General features: G+C 39.0%; 1 protein-coding gene across 11 annotated transcripts in view; it reads right to left on the bottom strand.

Moving 5' to 3' along the window:
• Positions 1 to 16632, bottom strand: part of SCYL2 (SCY1 like pseudokinase 2) — a 55479-nt gene extending 38847 nt beyond the window's left edge. For 5 of the 11 annotated variants that reach the window (XM_081595404.1, XM_081595397.1, XM_081595400.1 and 2 more), the window contains exons 1-2: positions 16387 to 16632; positions 4116 to 4320 (exon numbers count right to left, since the gene is read on the bottom strand). In XM_081595404.1, the coding sequence (XP_081451530.1) occupies positions 4116 to 4292 (177 nt within the window). In that variant the 5' untranslated portion in view covers positions 4293 to 4320; positions 16387 to 16632. Of the gene's footprint in view, positions 1 to 4115; positions 4321 to 15957 lie in introns of all 11 variants that reach the window. The other 6 variants (XM_081595398.1, XM_081595401.1, XM_081595407.1 and 3 more) reach the window with 2 other exon arrangements.
• Positions 16633 to 17429: the final 797 nt, after the last annotated feature.

Raw genomic sequence — 17429 nt, 5'->3', positions numbered from 1 at the left:
TAGGTCAAAGATGAAAGATTTCTACATAGATCAGAATAGGTTATCAACTATCTTAAAATATTTTCTTTGGTGCAAACAGTTAACTAAAATTAACCAATGTCAACAAAGTAGTGACTAGTTAACTAAACTTTAGGCCTCATAGTTATTTTCTAAAAGAAAACTTAGCCTGTACCTCAAAACTTTTCAAGAGAATAGATTATCACCTAATCTCTAGTTTGTGTCTTGCTTCTACTACTTCACTATATTACCCCCTCTGGTAGCACATATCACCTGTATAAAATTCCTATCCTATCGATGTCTATATAACCATTTTAATCCTAAATATGCTACTCTGTAAAAAGACTAAGTCAGTTTCAAAGCTATAAGAGAAATACAGCAGAATAAACTCTAAGCCCAGCAATTATCTACTAGACATTACAAGAGTTATTTTATAGCATCTCTAGAAAGAGATTCTAGAAAGACTAATGGTTAGGAAGTAAGAGCTGCTTCTAAATAAACACTCAAAAAGGAAACTAAATAGTACTTATGACTAAATAGTAGCTTCGAGTGCTAATAAACTATAATTGAAGATCTATCCATTTCCACATGCTTACATGTTGTATTTGGTTAAGTTTATCTAAATAATAACTTTTTAAAATCTCAATGGCTCATTTTATATACAAAACTAGCCTAAGAACTTTATTTTACTACAAAATATACACTTGCCATGAAGATTCTCAGGAAATCTTAATTTCACTTTCCCAAATTATTCACTATGAGGTACTTCTTCAATGAATGTCTTTCAAAAATAAGAAAGAGTAGCAGAAATTGGTTTTTGGAAGCATAAAGACAGAATAATAATACAGATGTCCAATCAGGTACAATGAAAGCACAAGTAACCGGGCACAAGTAACTTGTATTTACCAAGTCTTCTTATCTTGCTATATTCCAGGTTTCATAAGTATGTTCTTTTTTCATCCGTTTTTTTAAGTGCTGTTCTAACAACTCTTCTCAGAGGGTTTCAAACATTTAAGTTAAAAATTTTAAATTTGTACATAATCTGGAAATTTTAATTAACCATCTACTAATGTGAACTTGAAATAACCAACCCTAGGAAAAAATACATAGATAACCCTCAAAGGGCTATGTATACAAACCCTGAAAATACTAATATAAGGATTCTTTTTACTTGGAAATACTGCTTTTTTTTTTTTTAATACAATGTGAAATTATGATACTTTTTGAAAATCACGTAAAAAACAGTAAAATGTGAAATGGATGAAAGAACAAGATGTAAACTTTAAATGCAATAGTTTGAATATCATAGTATTTATTTCACTGCCACGTAACAAGAGAAAATACTTTCCTATTTTTAACTATTAAAACCAGGTATAAGAATCTCCTAGCCCAAAGTATCTTACCAGATGTTTACCTCAAAGTCAAATTTAAGATCATATATTGTGCTATAAGAGCTGCCCTGGGGGCTCAGGTGGTAAAGAATCTGCCTGCAATGTGGGAGACCCAGGTTCAATCCCTGGGTCAGGAAGATCCCCTGGAGAAGGGAATGGCTACCCACTCCAGTATTCTTGCCTGGAGAAACCCACGGACAGAAGAGCCTTGTGGACTACAGTCCATGGGGTCACAGAGAGTTGGACACGACTGAGTGACTAACACTTTCACTTCATTTTCATTCTGCTATAAAACACAACTACAATCAAGTACACTATATGCTAAGCAAAAAAAACCTGAGAGGGTAGGTAAGATTCCTTCAGCCTCAATGTCACTTTAAGGGGGAAGAAAAGGACAAAGACGAGCATCCTTTTCCATTATTTTCCCCTCAGTTTCTCTAAAATCAGCACTGTTCAACAGAACTTTCTGTGATAATAGAAAGTTCTATACCTGCATTGGCCAACATGGTAATACTAGCCACATGTGGCTATGCAGCATTTGAAATGTGATCAGTGCAACAACAGAAAAACTAAATTTAATCTTAATTTTAATTAACTGAAAAAGCCATACGTATCATATGGCTACCAATATTGTATTAAGTACAGCTCTAGATTATCTATTTTCTCTGATTCTCTTTTAATAAATATGAGGCTACTGAAAAAACAATTAACATTTTTCATTTAAGGGAGAAATTCAAATGAGGCTTCAGTGCCAAGCTGGTTAGACACTCAGCTCTTCCTTAAGGAATCGGTCAGCATTCCAGACAGGATACTAGAGTTCTGACCTCTCAGGTTTGAAAGGGGCAAAGGAAGAAAATTCAAAATCATATCCACAGAGAGCAATGATATATTCTAAAACTACCTTTTTCCTCTAAGCAATAATTTTGTCAGAAAAAAAAAGGCGTACAGTATAGTTTCATAAGAGAACTCAGTTCTGAAAGTCAGCTGTTGAGAAATGCTATATTAATGTGCAATATCTAAGCAATCATTTATTATTTGTGCCTGGTTCTCACGTTCCATGGCAACAACAGAAGCTCCAATATTAACAGAGCGTTTCAGCATATGAACTAATGATATAAACACAAACACCCTGAACTCTTTTGATTAAGGACAAAGACACTATTATGTTATCACATTCTTAATAAACAATGCAAAATTTAGTAAATGTGGTGTTCTTTCACTTTTCGTTTATTAACTGATTATAAAAGCAATTTGTACTGGCATTGGAGGTTGGTCATTTACATAACTTCACGATCTCATTCACAGCTTTCTAAGTAGTCAATACTCAAGAAACCATTATTTTTTGGATGAGCTGCTGGTGAAAGTGAAAACAATGTTCAAAAATGACCAATCAATATCTAAGGTACAGATCAACTTTGGACTTAAGGGCTTCCAACCAAATGGCAATAAGAACAAGATTTAAGGTCAGGTACAAACCACATACCAGCAGTCTATCACAGGACCAAGACTCCTCCTTCATAAAAGGATAACCAAAGCCAATTCAGTCTTTAATATACTTATGTGGGAATAATCTGATTTTGGAAAAGTCATAATGCATACCCACAATTATACAATTTTGATACTCACTGGAAAATATGTGTAATAAACCCCACATGTCTTAAAGTCTATATGTTTCACATATAGGGAAGTGAAGTACTTTTGGAAACTAATTTTTCTTTTTAAAGAATATATTTCCACAGAGGTTTTAAACCTGGAGATTTTCCACTTCTTCAACAATTCCAAAAGAAAGTAGTTAGTAAATTTTAACAATCCTCCACATTTCTCAGAACTATCTGTTGGTTTCTTAAATTAATAAAAATAGAACTCAAACTACTCTTCACTAAAAGAACAGTCTTAAAATAACTTTAAAATCAATATACCCCAAAACATACTACTGATTATATCCCACAAATGTATCGCCCTTTGATGGTAAAAACTACCAGGTTAATAAACACAAAAAAACATTACAGAAGTCTATTTTCTAGAAGGCTGTAGAAGAAAAGAGGGAATTAAGAATGCTTAAAAAAAGAATGCACTTAACATTAGAAAAGTTTAACTGAGTATTGTCATAACTTATTGATAAAGATAAAAGAAACATGGGAATTTTTATTCTAAAACATTTTGCTAAATATCTAATACACTCATGTGCTCAACTGGTATGTTTATGTTATTGCTGCTGCTAAGTCACTTCAGTCGGGTCCGACTCTGTGCAACCCCATAGACGGCAGCCCATCAGGCTCCCCCGTCCCTGGGATTCTCCAGGCAAGAACACCAGAGTGGGTTGCCATTTCCTTCTCCAATGCATGAAAGTGAAAAGTGAAAGTGAAGTTGCTCAGTCATGTCTGACTCTTAGCAACCGCATGGACTGCAGCCTACCAGGCTCTTCTGTCCATGGGATTTTCCAGGCAAGAGTACTGGAGTGGGGTGCCATTGCCTTCTCCATTATGTTATTAAGTAAACAAAATTAAATCACAAGGATGAGCTGATACATCAAATAATGTATTTGTCATTAGGGCATTAAAGGGCATGTTTAAAAGGATTTGTTTTTCTATGACTTCCTTAGATGAAATGACGACTAAAGAACTGATTACTTTCAGCATTTCTTAAAATAAAAATGCATACATGCACAGTATGGTCATTATTAGCATGTGTGGTTTTTTTCCAGCTGAACTCTAAATTAAAACTTACCTGCTTTGTTGACTTTTTTGTGCCATTAAAAATCTTCCAAGCTAGCCCATTGCCACCACTGGCAATGTGTCGACCAACATCAAATTCTCTAGTGACAGGATTTCCCATCACAGCACTAGTGACATCAGCTGTTACTTTTGTAACAGTACTCTTCAACTTATTTAGCATGGACTCCATGGCTGCAGTTCTGGGTAGTTATAGTTACCTAGAAACACAGAAGTATAGGAGAGCACTGATCATTGGTTCTTACTTCTTTAAGCACTTATTTATTATTTACTTTAAAAGTTTAATATACTCCAAACAACAAGCAAAACAATCCTATAGAGACAAAGTTATATGCTAGTTTTGCCTTCAGAGAACCCAATATATTTGAGCCTAGGAGCCTAACTGTGCTTCAATCTTAACTGTCACAGACTAATAAGAGAAAAGACACAGTCACACTTGACACTAACGTGAATGTTGCTCAACTATATAATAATGGTGCATATTATACGACCCTTTAAGACTTGAATGGTACAGAGGGTCTGAATATTTCTTCTCAGTAAAAATAACTATACAAAACCTGAAAGGCTCTACTGTTATACTAAACTATGCCAGATGGAAATCTGAATCTACAAAAGGAATGGAGGACTCTGAAAGTAAAAATTATTCAGGTATATAAAAAACTTATCTTATGTTATCTTTAAAGGTAGCTAATCATTTAAAGCAAAAATGTATTGCACTTATATGTAAAAGTAAAAATATGACAAAACAAACCAAGGATAAGAGAGGGGAAGTGAAAGTATATTTTTGAAATATTCTTATATGTGAGGTAGTATAATATCATTTGAAGTTAGACTGTGGCACATTAAAGATGTATTACAGACCCTAGAGCAATACCTAAAATAATAGACAAAGCTAAACAGCCAATAGTGGAAATAAAATGGAACCCTTCAGTAAAATGAGTTAATTCTTTAAGAAATAGGAAAAGAAAACAAAGAACAAATGTGAAAAATAGAAAATAAGTAACAAGATAGCAGAGTTAAATCCAACCATATAAATAACTACACTAGATGTAAATTATTTAAAACCCTGTTAAATGACTGAGACTATCAAACTAGATTAAAAAAGCGAGACTCAATTATACACTGTTTACAAGAAACCCACTTTACAGGATGATTTAAAAGTTTAAAAATGGGGACTTCCTGAGTGGTTCACTGATTAAGACTTTGGGCTTCCACTGTTCAGGGAACTGGATCCCATATGCTGCAACTAAGTTTAAAAATGTGAAAATATTTCCGAGCTGGAGTGTCTGTATCAATAACAGACAGTACAGGCTTCAATACAAAGAGGGACACTTTACAGTGACAAAGTTGTCAATTCTCAAGAAGATATAACAAGCCTAAATGTGTACATACTGAACTAAGAGAGCTTCAAAATAAATGCAGCAAAAACTAATAGAACTGAAGGAAGAAACAGACAAATCTTCAAGTGTAGCTGGAGACTTCACAGATCTGTTGTTAGTGGCTGATGGACAGAAAGACCAAAAAGGCAGAAAATCAGTAAGGATGTAGAAGTCCTGAACACTGGAGATGTGGGTTCAGTCCCCGGGTCGGGAAGATCCCTTGGAGAAAGAAAATGGCAACCCATTAGAGTATTCTTGCCTGGGAAATCCCATGGACAGAGGAGCCTGGTGGGCTACAGTCCATGGGGTCACAAAAGAGGAGGACACGACTTAGCGACTTAACAACAACAACAGATCAAGTAACCTGACCTAAAACACTCAACAAAAGCAGAATGCATTTTGTTTTCATATGTACATGGTATATTCACTAAGATAGACTATATGCTGGGCCATAAAACAAGTCTCAAAATGAGTGAAACGACTGGAATAATATAAAATATGTTCAACAAGGACAATGAAATTAAGCTATAAGTCAGTGATAGATAAATATCTAGAAAAATGCAAATACCTGGAAATTAAACAACACTTCTAAATATTCAAGGGTTAAAAAAGAAATCACAGAAAAAAATTTAAAATATCTGGAAATGAACAAAATCGAGAAATCTGTGGTATGTAGGCAAAGCATGCCTTGTAGGAAATTCATAGCTTTAAATGTTTATATTAGGGGAAAAAACTCCAAAATCAGTGGTATAAGCTTCCAACTTAGGAAGTTAGAAAAAAGGAGAGAATTAAATTCAAAATAAATTTAAAAAATAGAAAGAAGAAAATAAAGAATAGACTTCAATGGAACAGACTGAATTTAACTTAATAAGAGAAATGAAAAAGAAAAGCAATGAAGCCACACACTTTTTTAAGATAAATCTCTAATTACATTAAGAAAACTTTTAAAAACACAAATGACCAGTATTATAAATAGAGGAAATCCTGCAGACGCTAATCCCTTACAGATTCTAGAGATTCCAAATCAATCAGGTATTATATTATGGATAATCTTATGTCAGCCAATTAATTCAACAACTTGGATAAAGTGAAAAAATTCCTTGGAAGGTACAACTACCATAACTGAAGAGAAAGTCAGAATAACCCTATATTTCCTGTAAGATGTTACAGAAAAAACCCGAATGAACTTTCTGGCCAACCCAGTAAAAGAAATGCATTTCATAACTACAACTCTTACCACAAACAGAACTCCAGGCTTAGATGTGTTGATTGCTGAGTATGGGGTGACAGCAGCCAAGAAATTAAAAGACACTTGATTCTTGGAAGAAAAGTTATGACAAACCTAGACAGCATATTAAAAAGCAGAGATATCAGTATTTTGACAAAGCTCCATATAGTCAGAATGATGGTTTTCCAGTAGTCGTGTGTGGATGTGAGAGGTGGACCATAAAGAAGGCTGAGCACTGAAGAATTGATGCTTTCCAACTGTGGTGCTAGAGAAGACTCTTAAGAGTCCCTTGGACTGCAAGGAGATCAAACCAGCTAATCCTAAAGGAAATTAACCCTTAATATTCATTGGAAGGACTGATGCTAAAGCTGAAGCTCCAGTACTTTGGCCACCATTTGCGAAGAGCAGACTCTCTAAGACTCTGATGCTGGGAAAGATTGAGGGCAGGAGGAGAAGGGAGCTACAGAGGATGAAATAGTTGGACGGCATCATCGACTCAATGGACATGAGTTTGAACAAACTTCAGTGAGACAGTGAAGGACACAGAAGCCTGGCGAGCTGCAGTCCATGGGGTTGCAAACATTCTGAAACGACTGAGCTACTGAACAACAATAACAAGGTTAAGGCAGAAAAATTGTTTTTGACAAAAGTGAATACTCATTCAGTATAAAAACTCTAAGCAAACTAAGAACAGAAAGGAGCTTCTTCAACCTGATAAATGGTATCTTTGAATATCTACAGGAAGGAGAGAAGAAGTAAAATTCTTTATTCTGAATAACATGATCATACACACAGAAAGTCAGAAGTAATCAACAAAAACAGCTATTGGAATTAACACGTAAGTTAGCATGAAGGCAGAATACGAATACTTTTAAAAAAAGACTACTTTTATATTTTAGAAACAGACAACTGAATGTGGAAATTACCATTTTGAAGGGAGGACTGGCCAAGATGGTGGAATAGAAGGAACCTAAGCTCATCTCCTCTCTTGAGCACATCAAAATCAAAACAAGCCACTGAAAAGGACTGAAATCTACCAGAAAAGATCCTCTACAACTAAGGACATAAAGACAGAACCACAAGACAGGTAAGAGGAGTGGACTCACAATATAATCAAATCTCATACTCCCCCAAAATATGAGATATTTCCCCACAAACTAGAGAAAAATTTTATTACAGAGGTTCTCTCACAGGAGTGAGTTCCAAGCCCCACATCAGGCTCCCTAGCCCAGAGCTCTAGCACACTGGGAGGAGGAACCCCCAGAGCACTTGGCTTTGAAGGCCAGCTGGGCTTAGCCACGAGAGTTCCACAGACTTCACTCTTCAAGGATGCACACAAAAATCTCACAAGCACTGGAACCAAGGGTAAAAGCAGTGATTTCATGGGAGCCTAGGCCTATGAGAAAGTATCTTGTAGTAACTTATAATGGAAAATGACCTGGAAAAGAATACATATATATGTATGTATGTATGCATAACTGAATCACTTTGGTGTATGCTTGAAACTGAACACTGTAAATCAAACATACTTCAATTTAAAAAATTAAGGAACTAAAAAAATAGTTGACAAGCAAAGTAAAAAATTTAAAAGGCAAACACTGATGCAAATAAATACAGCAAATGGAAAAATTAGCATTTCAAGGACACAAAATACTTATGAATAAATTTAACAAGATACAAAGACTTAAAAAAGATACAAAGATACAAAGACTTGCATAATGAAAATAAAATTTTCTGTGAAAAATTGAAGATGACTTAAACGGAAAAAGTTGTACAGACAATACTGTTGTTTGTACAATATTGTTAAGATATTGTCAATTTTCCCCATCAATCTATAGACTCGATGCAATCCAATCAGAATCCCAGAGGCTTTTGTAGAAACTGGCAAGCTGCCAAAATGTTCCTCTGAGAACAGGTCCATAGGCTTCACTAGATTGTTTAAGGGTCTACCGCACAGAAAGAGGTCTAAAGGCCTATCACTCATCAAACCTTCAGCTGCCATGTGTTGTTGTTGTTTAGATGCTAAGTTATGTTCCACTCTTTTGCAACTCCATGGACCCCATCAGGCTTCTCTGTCCATGGGCTTTCCCAGACAAGAATACGGGAGTGGGTTGGCATTTCCTTCTCCAGGGAATCTTTTCAATTCAGTGATTGAAACCCCATCTCCTGCACTAGCAGGTAGACTCTACCAGTGAGCCACCAGGGAAGCCATGCATATTCTTTCTGAAAATTGATTTGCCTGAGAAGAAGTGTGTGTCTTGCAAATTTTCCTTAACCAACTCTTTTTCACAATTTTCTCCCACTTGACCAAAGTAAAATGTTTTTCTCAGCCATCCCAGTCTTATTGTAGGGCATTTCTCTGGGTATACAAAACCTTAGCAGGCATGCCAAAAGGGAAAATGCAATTCAAGAATACATGAACCCTGAAATTCTCTTAAGAGTAAAGCAAAAAGAAGTTTGGTAAGATATTTTGAAGGGGCTTGTGCTTTAGTTCTTAACGGCAAAATCCTATGTCGTATCTGTCACAGAATTACAATTAAGAAACAAGATAGTTATTACAGAAGTGTACAGAACAAGCTTATTTCAATTAATAAGCAAAAACTCCAAGGTTCTGATAAAAATAAGACATAATCTAGAAATCAGATACTCTGTAACTATCTAAACCCTTGACAAAAAAAAATTCTGATGCTATCAACTTAAAGCACAAAAAGCACAATGTCTTATAAAATTATTTAGAGAATCAGTTCAGTTCAGTCGCTCAGTCATGTCCGACTCTTTGCGACCCCATGAACTGCAGCACGCCAGGCCTCTCTGTCCATCACCAACTCCCAGAGTCTACCCAAACCCATGTTCATCGGGTCGGTGATGCCATCCAACCATCTCATCCTCTGTCATCCCCTTCTCCTCCCGCCCCCAATCCTACCCAGCATCAGGGTCTTTTCCAATGAGTCAACCCTTCGCATGAGATGGCCAAAGTATTGGAGTTTCAGCTTCAACATCAGACCTTCCAATGAACACCCAGGATTGATCTCTTTTAGGATGGATTGATTGGGTCTCCTTGCAGTCCAAGGGACTCTCAAGAGCCTTCTCCAACACCACAGTTCAAAAGCATCAATTCTGCGGTGCTCAGCCTTCTTCACCATCCAACTCTCACATCCATACATGACCACTGGAAAAACCATAGCCTTGACTAGACGGACTTTTGTTGGCAAAGTAATGTCTCTGCTTTTAAATATGCTATCTAGGTTGGCCATAACCTTCCTTCCAAGGAGTAAGCGTCTTTTAATTTCATGGCTGCAGTCACCATCAGCAGTGATTCTGGAGCCAAAAAAAATAAAGTCTGACACTGTTTCACTGTTTCCCCATCTATTTCCCATGGAGTGATGGGACCAGATGCCATGATCTTAGTTTTCTGAACGTTGAGCTTTAAGCCAACCCTTTCATTCTCCTCTTTCACCTTCATCAAGAGGCTCTTTAGTTCTTCTTCACTCTCTGCCATAAGGGTGGTGTCATCTGCATATCTGAGGTTATTGATATTTCTCCCGGCAATCTTGATTCCAGCTTGTGTTTCTTCCAGCCCAGCGTTTCTCATGATGTACTCTGCATATAAGTTAAATAAGCAGGGTGACAATATACAGCCTTGACATACTCCTTTTCCTATTTGGAACCAGTCTGTTGTTCCATGTCCAGTTCTAACTGTTGCTTCCTGACCTGCATACAGGTTTCTCAAGAGACAGGTCAGATGGTCTGGTATTCCCATCTCTTTCAGAATTTTCCACAGTTTATTGTGATCCACACAGTCAAAGGCTTTGGCATAGTCAATAAAGCAGAAATAGATGTTTTTCTGGAACTCTCTTGCTTTTTCGATGATCCAGCGGATATTGGCAATTTGATCTCTAGTTCCTCTGCCTTTTCTAAAACCAGATTGAACATCTGGAAGTTCATGGTTCATGTATTGCTGAAGCCTGGCTTGGAGAATTTTGAGCATTACTTTACTAGCATGTGAGATGAGTGCAATTGTGCAGTAGTTGGAGCATTCTTTGGCATTGCCTTTCTTTGGGATTGGAACGAAAACTGACCTTTTCCAGTCCTGTGGCCACTGCTGAGTTTTCCAAATTTGCTGGCATATCGAGTGCAGCACTTTCACAGCATCACCTTTGAGGATTTGAAATAGCTCAACTGGAATTCCATCACCTCCACTAGCTTTGTTCGTAGTGATGCTTTCTAACGCCCACTTGACTTCACATTCCAGGATGTCTGGCTCTAGGTGAGTGATCACACCATCGTGATTATCTGGGTCGTGAAGATCACACAAGGGAAAACATCTAGAAGGCCACTGGATGAAGGTAGCGTTAGTTTGTGTCCTATTTTCTCAGTTAATTAAATTATATTTATTTAGATATAACTTACTTTCTTCTGTTAAAGATTTGAACTGTCTGTAAATAGAAATAAAAATTCACTTTCCTTTTTCTATTTAATACTGCATTTCTGAAAGCAGTTGGAAAATGTTGCTACTGGAATTATGAAAACACTTATTGCCATGCCAAGTTGTTTTCTATGAACATCTGCTACTGATTTTGATGGGAAGGTGGAAGAGACATTAAAATCCTATTTAAAACCTACATATCCTTTCCTCTAACTCTGCCTAAGCTATGTATTACATGCCATGCACTTGTCATATGTTGGGAATACAGATGTAAATAGAAACACTTCTGCTATTTAGGGACTCAATTGAGTAGCACACTCTGACCTGCAAAGACTTATACCAGTTAACTAGAGTATGAATGCAACATGCTTTGGGAACATGAAGATGGGCTCGAAAATGAAGTGTTTGTAAATCAATTATATTCCAATAACAAAATTTAAAAGGAAAAAAGAAGAGAAGTGTTTTTCAAGTAGGAGAAAAGTGAAAGAGTTTCCAGAAAGGACTGTGCCAAGACATGAAGGGGAGAAAGACTATATATGATGTTATTTGAAAACTATAAATAGTTGAGTATCAAAACAAAGGATATTTTCAGAGTTAATATTCAAATTTGAGTTGCCTATCCATTAGCCAAACAGAGTCAACACTGGTGTACCCAAGGTAGAATAGACATGAAAATTCATCTGGTGAATTATTTAATATTTATTGAGCACCCACTATGTACCTGACACCACATAAGAAACTGGGGAAGAAAGACATAAAGAAAAAATAAGCCATGAAAGAGCTTACCATCCAAGTGACAAGAGGTAGAGAGTAAACCAACCACAGAGTTTTTGAAATACATTTTTTTTTGGTAGTGGGTGCTTACAGATTACTAAAGTTTTTAAAAAGAATGTGTTTAAAAAAATGGTTAAAAACATTCTTTGGCCTATACAGAAACCATGTTTAGTTTTACTTGCGAAACAAAGATTGTATCAGCTGAACACAATCATTCTCTTTATAACTACAAAACATATATAATTATTATAAGTTGAGCTAGAACCGATTATTTCAAGAGACATCCCTGATTTAAGTAACAAAAAACTAAGAAGACTTAGCAATGTACAGTGAAGCACACATCACTCAATAAATTACTGGGTATAGAAGAGGTGAAAAACACCAGGCTAGGTACAGTAGGAGAAACAAGAAGTAAAACATTGTTTTCATCATTAAGTTTGTATACAGTAAGATTTTAAAAGCAGAATGTGACGTTACAAGGCAACATATGCTAAAGTATCAAATAACTAATTTGAACAAGTAAAATTTGAGGAAAAATTTCATCCAACTCTTTAGAAGGCACTTTCAGCCCATGAACTAAGTAGTTTTTACTATAGGAAGTCAACCAGACCCTTGGAAATTATTATAATTAAAAAAAAAAAAAAAGCAACAGCACTGGGTGGCAGCGTCTCACTGTCCAGCAACTCGGCTGTTCAGTCGCTAAGTTGTGTCCGACTCTTCGGGACCCCATGAACTGCAGCACGCCAGGCTTCCCTGTCCTTCACTATCTCCCAGAGTTTGCTCAAACTCATGTCCATTGAGTCAATGCCATCCAACCATCTCGCCCTCTGTTGTCCCCTTCTCTTGCCCTCAATCTATCCCAGCATCATGGTCTTTTCCAGTGAGTCGGCTCTTCGCATTAGGTGGCCAAAGAACTGGAGCTTCAGCTTCAGCATCAGTCCTTCCAATGAATATTTAGGGTTGATTTCTTTTAGGATTGGCTGCTTTGATCTCCTTGCTGTTCAAGGGACTCTCAAGGGTCTTCTCCAGCACCATAGTTCAAAAGCATCAATTCTTCAGCACTCAGCCTTCTTTATGGTCCAACTCTCACATCCATATATGAATACTGGAAAAACCATAGCTTTGACCATAAGGACCTCTGTCAGAGAAGTGACTTCTCTACTTTGAATTCACTAACTCTAGCCAAAAGAAAAAGAATAACTGACTAGGAAATTAGACGAAATGATAACTAAGCTTATTTCCTTAGGACTGTGATTCTTCCTTAAGAAGACCTAAAATCTGAAATACAGTGCAGTAAAACTGAAATGTGAAAACCAAAACTCATAAAGCACAGAAGTGTTGTCGAAAACAATGATTTTCAAACTTCAAAGCAATGATCTTCAAATTCTGGTGAATGTCTAAACTGTGGTGCTGGAGAAGACTCTTGAGAGTCCCCTGGACTGCAAAGAGATCAAATCAGTCAATCCTAAAGGAAATCACTCCTGAATATTCATTGGAAGGACTGATGCTGAAGCTGAAGCTCCAATACTCTGGCCACCTGATGGGAAGAGCCGACTCATTGGAAAAGACTCTGATGCTGGGAAGACTGAAGGCAAAAGGAAAAGAGGGTGGCAGAAGATTAGATGGTTAGATAGCATCACCGACTCAACAGACATGAATTTCAACAAACTCCAGGAGATGGTAAAGGACAAGGAAGTCTGGCGTGCTGCAGTCCACTGGGCTGCAAAAAGTTGGACACAATTTAGCGACTAAACAATTACTACTTGTTAAAACATTTAAATGCCAACGTACCATCTCAGGCCTTTGGAGTCAGAATCCATAAATGAGCAGTCAAGGCATTTATATCTTGAGCAGCTCCCCAGGTGATTACGACGTGCAGTATGAGAATTACATGATTAAGTACAGTCTTCAGTGGCAGCAAAACCTGGGTTCAAATGCCAGGTTTCATAAAGGCACTATAACCACCAACTAGCCTCCCTAACACTATTTCCAGTCTGTAAAAAAGGGAAATTGTCACCCATGCCTCAAGTAACTGTTGTGAGGATTAAAGCCAATGATGCACACAAAATACTGAGAATAATTCCTGGCACATTTCATAAGTAGTCAATGAATTCATACATTTAACAAACATTTATTAAGCACTTACACAGTATCAAGACATGAGGGAAATCTCACTAATTTAGTAAGTATTAATAAGTATGGCAATTCTGCAATGGCGTCATGAGAACACATAATCAGGGGCATGTATCCTAATTAGGAAAGTCTTCCCTGATGTAAGCTGAATGAAGAGCAGGCATTAACTGGATGAAAAGGAAAGGAAGAGCATTTCCAGGCAAAGGAAGCATCATAATCAAATGCCATACACCTGAAGCACAACAGAAAGAACAGAGTGACTAGGAGAAAAAAAGGAGGCCAGAAGGCACTGTGGAGATGAGGTTGCAAAGGCAATTAAGAGCTGCCCAAACAGCCTGTTAAGGATTTTAGTTTCTCTTAAAAAAAAGTGAAGGGTTTCAAACATGAAGATTATGTGATCAGATCTGCATTTAGAAAAATCACTTAGTCTGGTGTGCAAAACTACAGAAGGAGCCAACAGTAAATGCAGGTATACCCTAATTGTGTGCTCTGTGTGTGCTAAGTTGCTTCAGTCGTGCCTGCCCTTTGTGACCCTATGGACTGTAGCCCACCAGCCTCCTCTGTCCATGGGATTCTCTAGGCAAGAATACTGGAGTGGGTTGCCATTTCCTATTCCAGGGATCTCCCCGATCCAGGGATCAAACCTGCATCTCTTATGTCTCCTGCAGGGGCAAGCAGGTTCTTTACTGCTAGGGCCACCTGGGAAGACCCTAATTAGGAGATCGTAAATAATTCAAATGAGAAATAATGGTGGCTGGAACTAGAATACTAGTGTGAAGACCAGGAGTAGACAGACTCAAGAGATATTCAAGTAAGACTCCAGGAGAGACTGATATGAGAGACAGGAAGTTGTCAAACTTGAACTCCTATAGACAGGATGGATGATGAAAACTAGTCACTTCAGTCAAACACAGTAAGAGGACCTATTTTTCTTGGGATATAAGTCATGACTTTCAAACATGTGAGTATGAGTAGTTATTCCTAATTATGGGATTGGTTTTTATAGAAACATTTTAGTGTACATTGTGCTTGTATTTTATTGGGTGTTTTATTTTACTGGGTGTTTTTGGATATCAGAGAGAACGGAATAGGTTTCTGCATGTGTGTAAAATGGATCTGAACAGAATGAAGGTCCTTACTTTCCTTTAGGTTCTTTCTTTTAAACACTCCCTCAAAATTGTCTTTTATGACTAGTTTAATAGTGTCTCAAGAATTCTACTTATACACTCAGCTGATAAATTATTTTAAAACTTTAAAAAAAATAGTATTTAAACGAAAAAAAAAAAAGATAAGAAGCCAAACAAACAAAAAAATAAGCTGTAAAGTCCAAAGGGAAGCTTCAACTACCTGACTTTCAATCTGTTACCAGAACATAAAGGGGGTTTTATTGTGACAGGCTGGTTTGGAGCATTAACCTTAAACCATATTAATATTCCAGAATGAAGAGGCTTGCAAATGTGACTTAGGAAACTTCTTACTCACAGAATACAATTTGTAAATTTTTTGACTCCAGACTTTGATCTATAAAAATACTAGTCTGCAACTTAAAACTCTGTCACTACTGACTTGGTGCTTTTAAGTCTCTTGAGACTGGAGCCTCAGGAAGACTGTTATGGGAGCTGACTTGACAACATTGGTTCCCTTAATTACTGACCACAGGTATGTACTCTGTTGGATCCCAAGTTTTTGCAAGCTTCATGGGTCTCAATCTTCTTCCATCCTTTCTCCCCCACTTAGAAAAACAGGAGCGCAGGAGCCTCGGAGAGGGTATATAACAAAACACCTGCCCCACCCACCTCACAAACAATAACCCTCCATTCCAGAACTAAAGCTCCTGTCAGAAAAGGATGCTGGGCCGGAGGGCCTCAGATGGTAACCCAGGTTATCAGAGGCGCACCTCAGCACTGAGGGGAGCTCTTCTCACCCAGTCCCGGAGTAGTGTCCTATTTCCCAAAAGGGAACCAAGATCTCCACCGCGGAAACCCGAGCTCCTGAGCCCGAGCAGGGGGCTCTCCCTCCAGCAGATGGATCCAGCCCGGGGTCTCCAGTCGCTTCCAGGCCTCTTCGGGAGACTCGGGCCTCCCGGATCCGCTCCCCGCAGCTTGCCGCTCCCCCAGCCCGGCTTCGGCGCCAGGGCGCCTACCGCCCAGCCGGCCCAGCCTGCAGCCAGCAGGCCCGTCATCAGGCAACAGTCGCCAGCCCCGGGGCCCTTGGAAGGCCTACCCCGGGCGCGGGTCCTTCCCCATTCCTTCTCTCTGCCTAGGGAGCCCAGGTGGGTGCGCGACCGGTGAAGGAGCTCGTTCGGTCCCCATGGGCGGTCACTCACCTCTTCCCCTTCTCCCTTAGGAGGTGCGGCGCTGGGGCTCTTTCCCCCCGCCCACCAAACGCCTCTCGGCTGCTCCTGCTCAGCCTCGGCGCCTGGCCGCTGCCGCCGGCTTACTCCATAGCCTCTTAGACTCACGCGGCCTCAAAGGCTGGAACCGGAGGAGGGGGAAGGGGAGGGGAGGGGCGGGATTGGGGAGGAAGAGTAAAGGAGGGGGAAGAAGACCGAAAGACCAGTCGGTCCGGGCATGACGTCACTTCCGGCTTGTTCGGAAGGGGCGTGGCCTGGACTTCTTTGGCCCGCCCCAAGAGAGCCAAATTGGGGCGGGGTCACAGGCCGGAGGAGGAGCCTGGTGGACGAGTTTATGGCAGTTCATTTGACTCCGCGGTTCCGTAGCCTTGCCTTGACGGCCAGATCCAGCTTCCCGGCCCTGGGCGGAACGGATCGAGCTTCGTGAGCCCTAGAGGCTCCAGGAAAAGAAGGACAGGTAGCCCTTTAGAGCCTAGCCAAATGTACTCTGAAGAGGGGGACGGCTGAGGAGAGCGAAGGTTTGGACTTTGAGCTCAGGCCTCTGGGGCCCGCCCCTTTCCTGGACCCGCCCCTTTCCCCGCCCACCTGTCCTCTCAGTCATACTGAGGACCGCCTCTGGGTCTTTTTAGAATCTTATTGGGAAATCCTGGAAAGCAGTGCTTCTCAGACTTCAATATAAACACATCATTTGGCGATGTTGTTAAAATGCAGCTGGGATTCAAGAGTACGGTCTGATAGTCTGTGTTTCTAAGAAGTTCATAAGATGATGCCAATGCTGCAAGTCCTTGAGCTCAAGGACTATTTCTTTAACCTGGCCTACTTGTTTAATGACGCTTAGGGAGGCAGATGGTCCATGGAAAATAACCCTGACTCCACCGCTCATAGACTCCTAGGCTTATGTACCCTACCCTACCCTAACCTCGACCCTACTTGCCCATCACTCTCCTACTCCTCAAACCTTCCCCTTTTCCACTCCGCCCTCCGCCCTCTACTCCCGTCTACGCACTGTCCACAAT

This window comes from Giraffa tippelskirchi, chromosome 4, assembly GCF_054371585.1.
Source record: "Giraffa tippelskirchi isolate mGirTip1 chromosome 4, T2T-mGirTip1v1.2.pri, whole genome shotgun sequence".
NCBI classification, from domain to species: Eukaryota; Metazoa; Chordata; class Mammalia; order Artiodactyla; family Giraffidae; genus Giraffa; species Giraffa tippelskirchi.
This window is presented reverse-complemented; position numbering and strand designations above follow the sequence as displayed.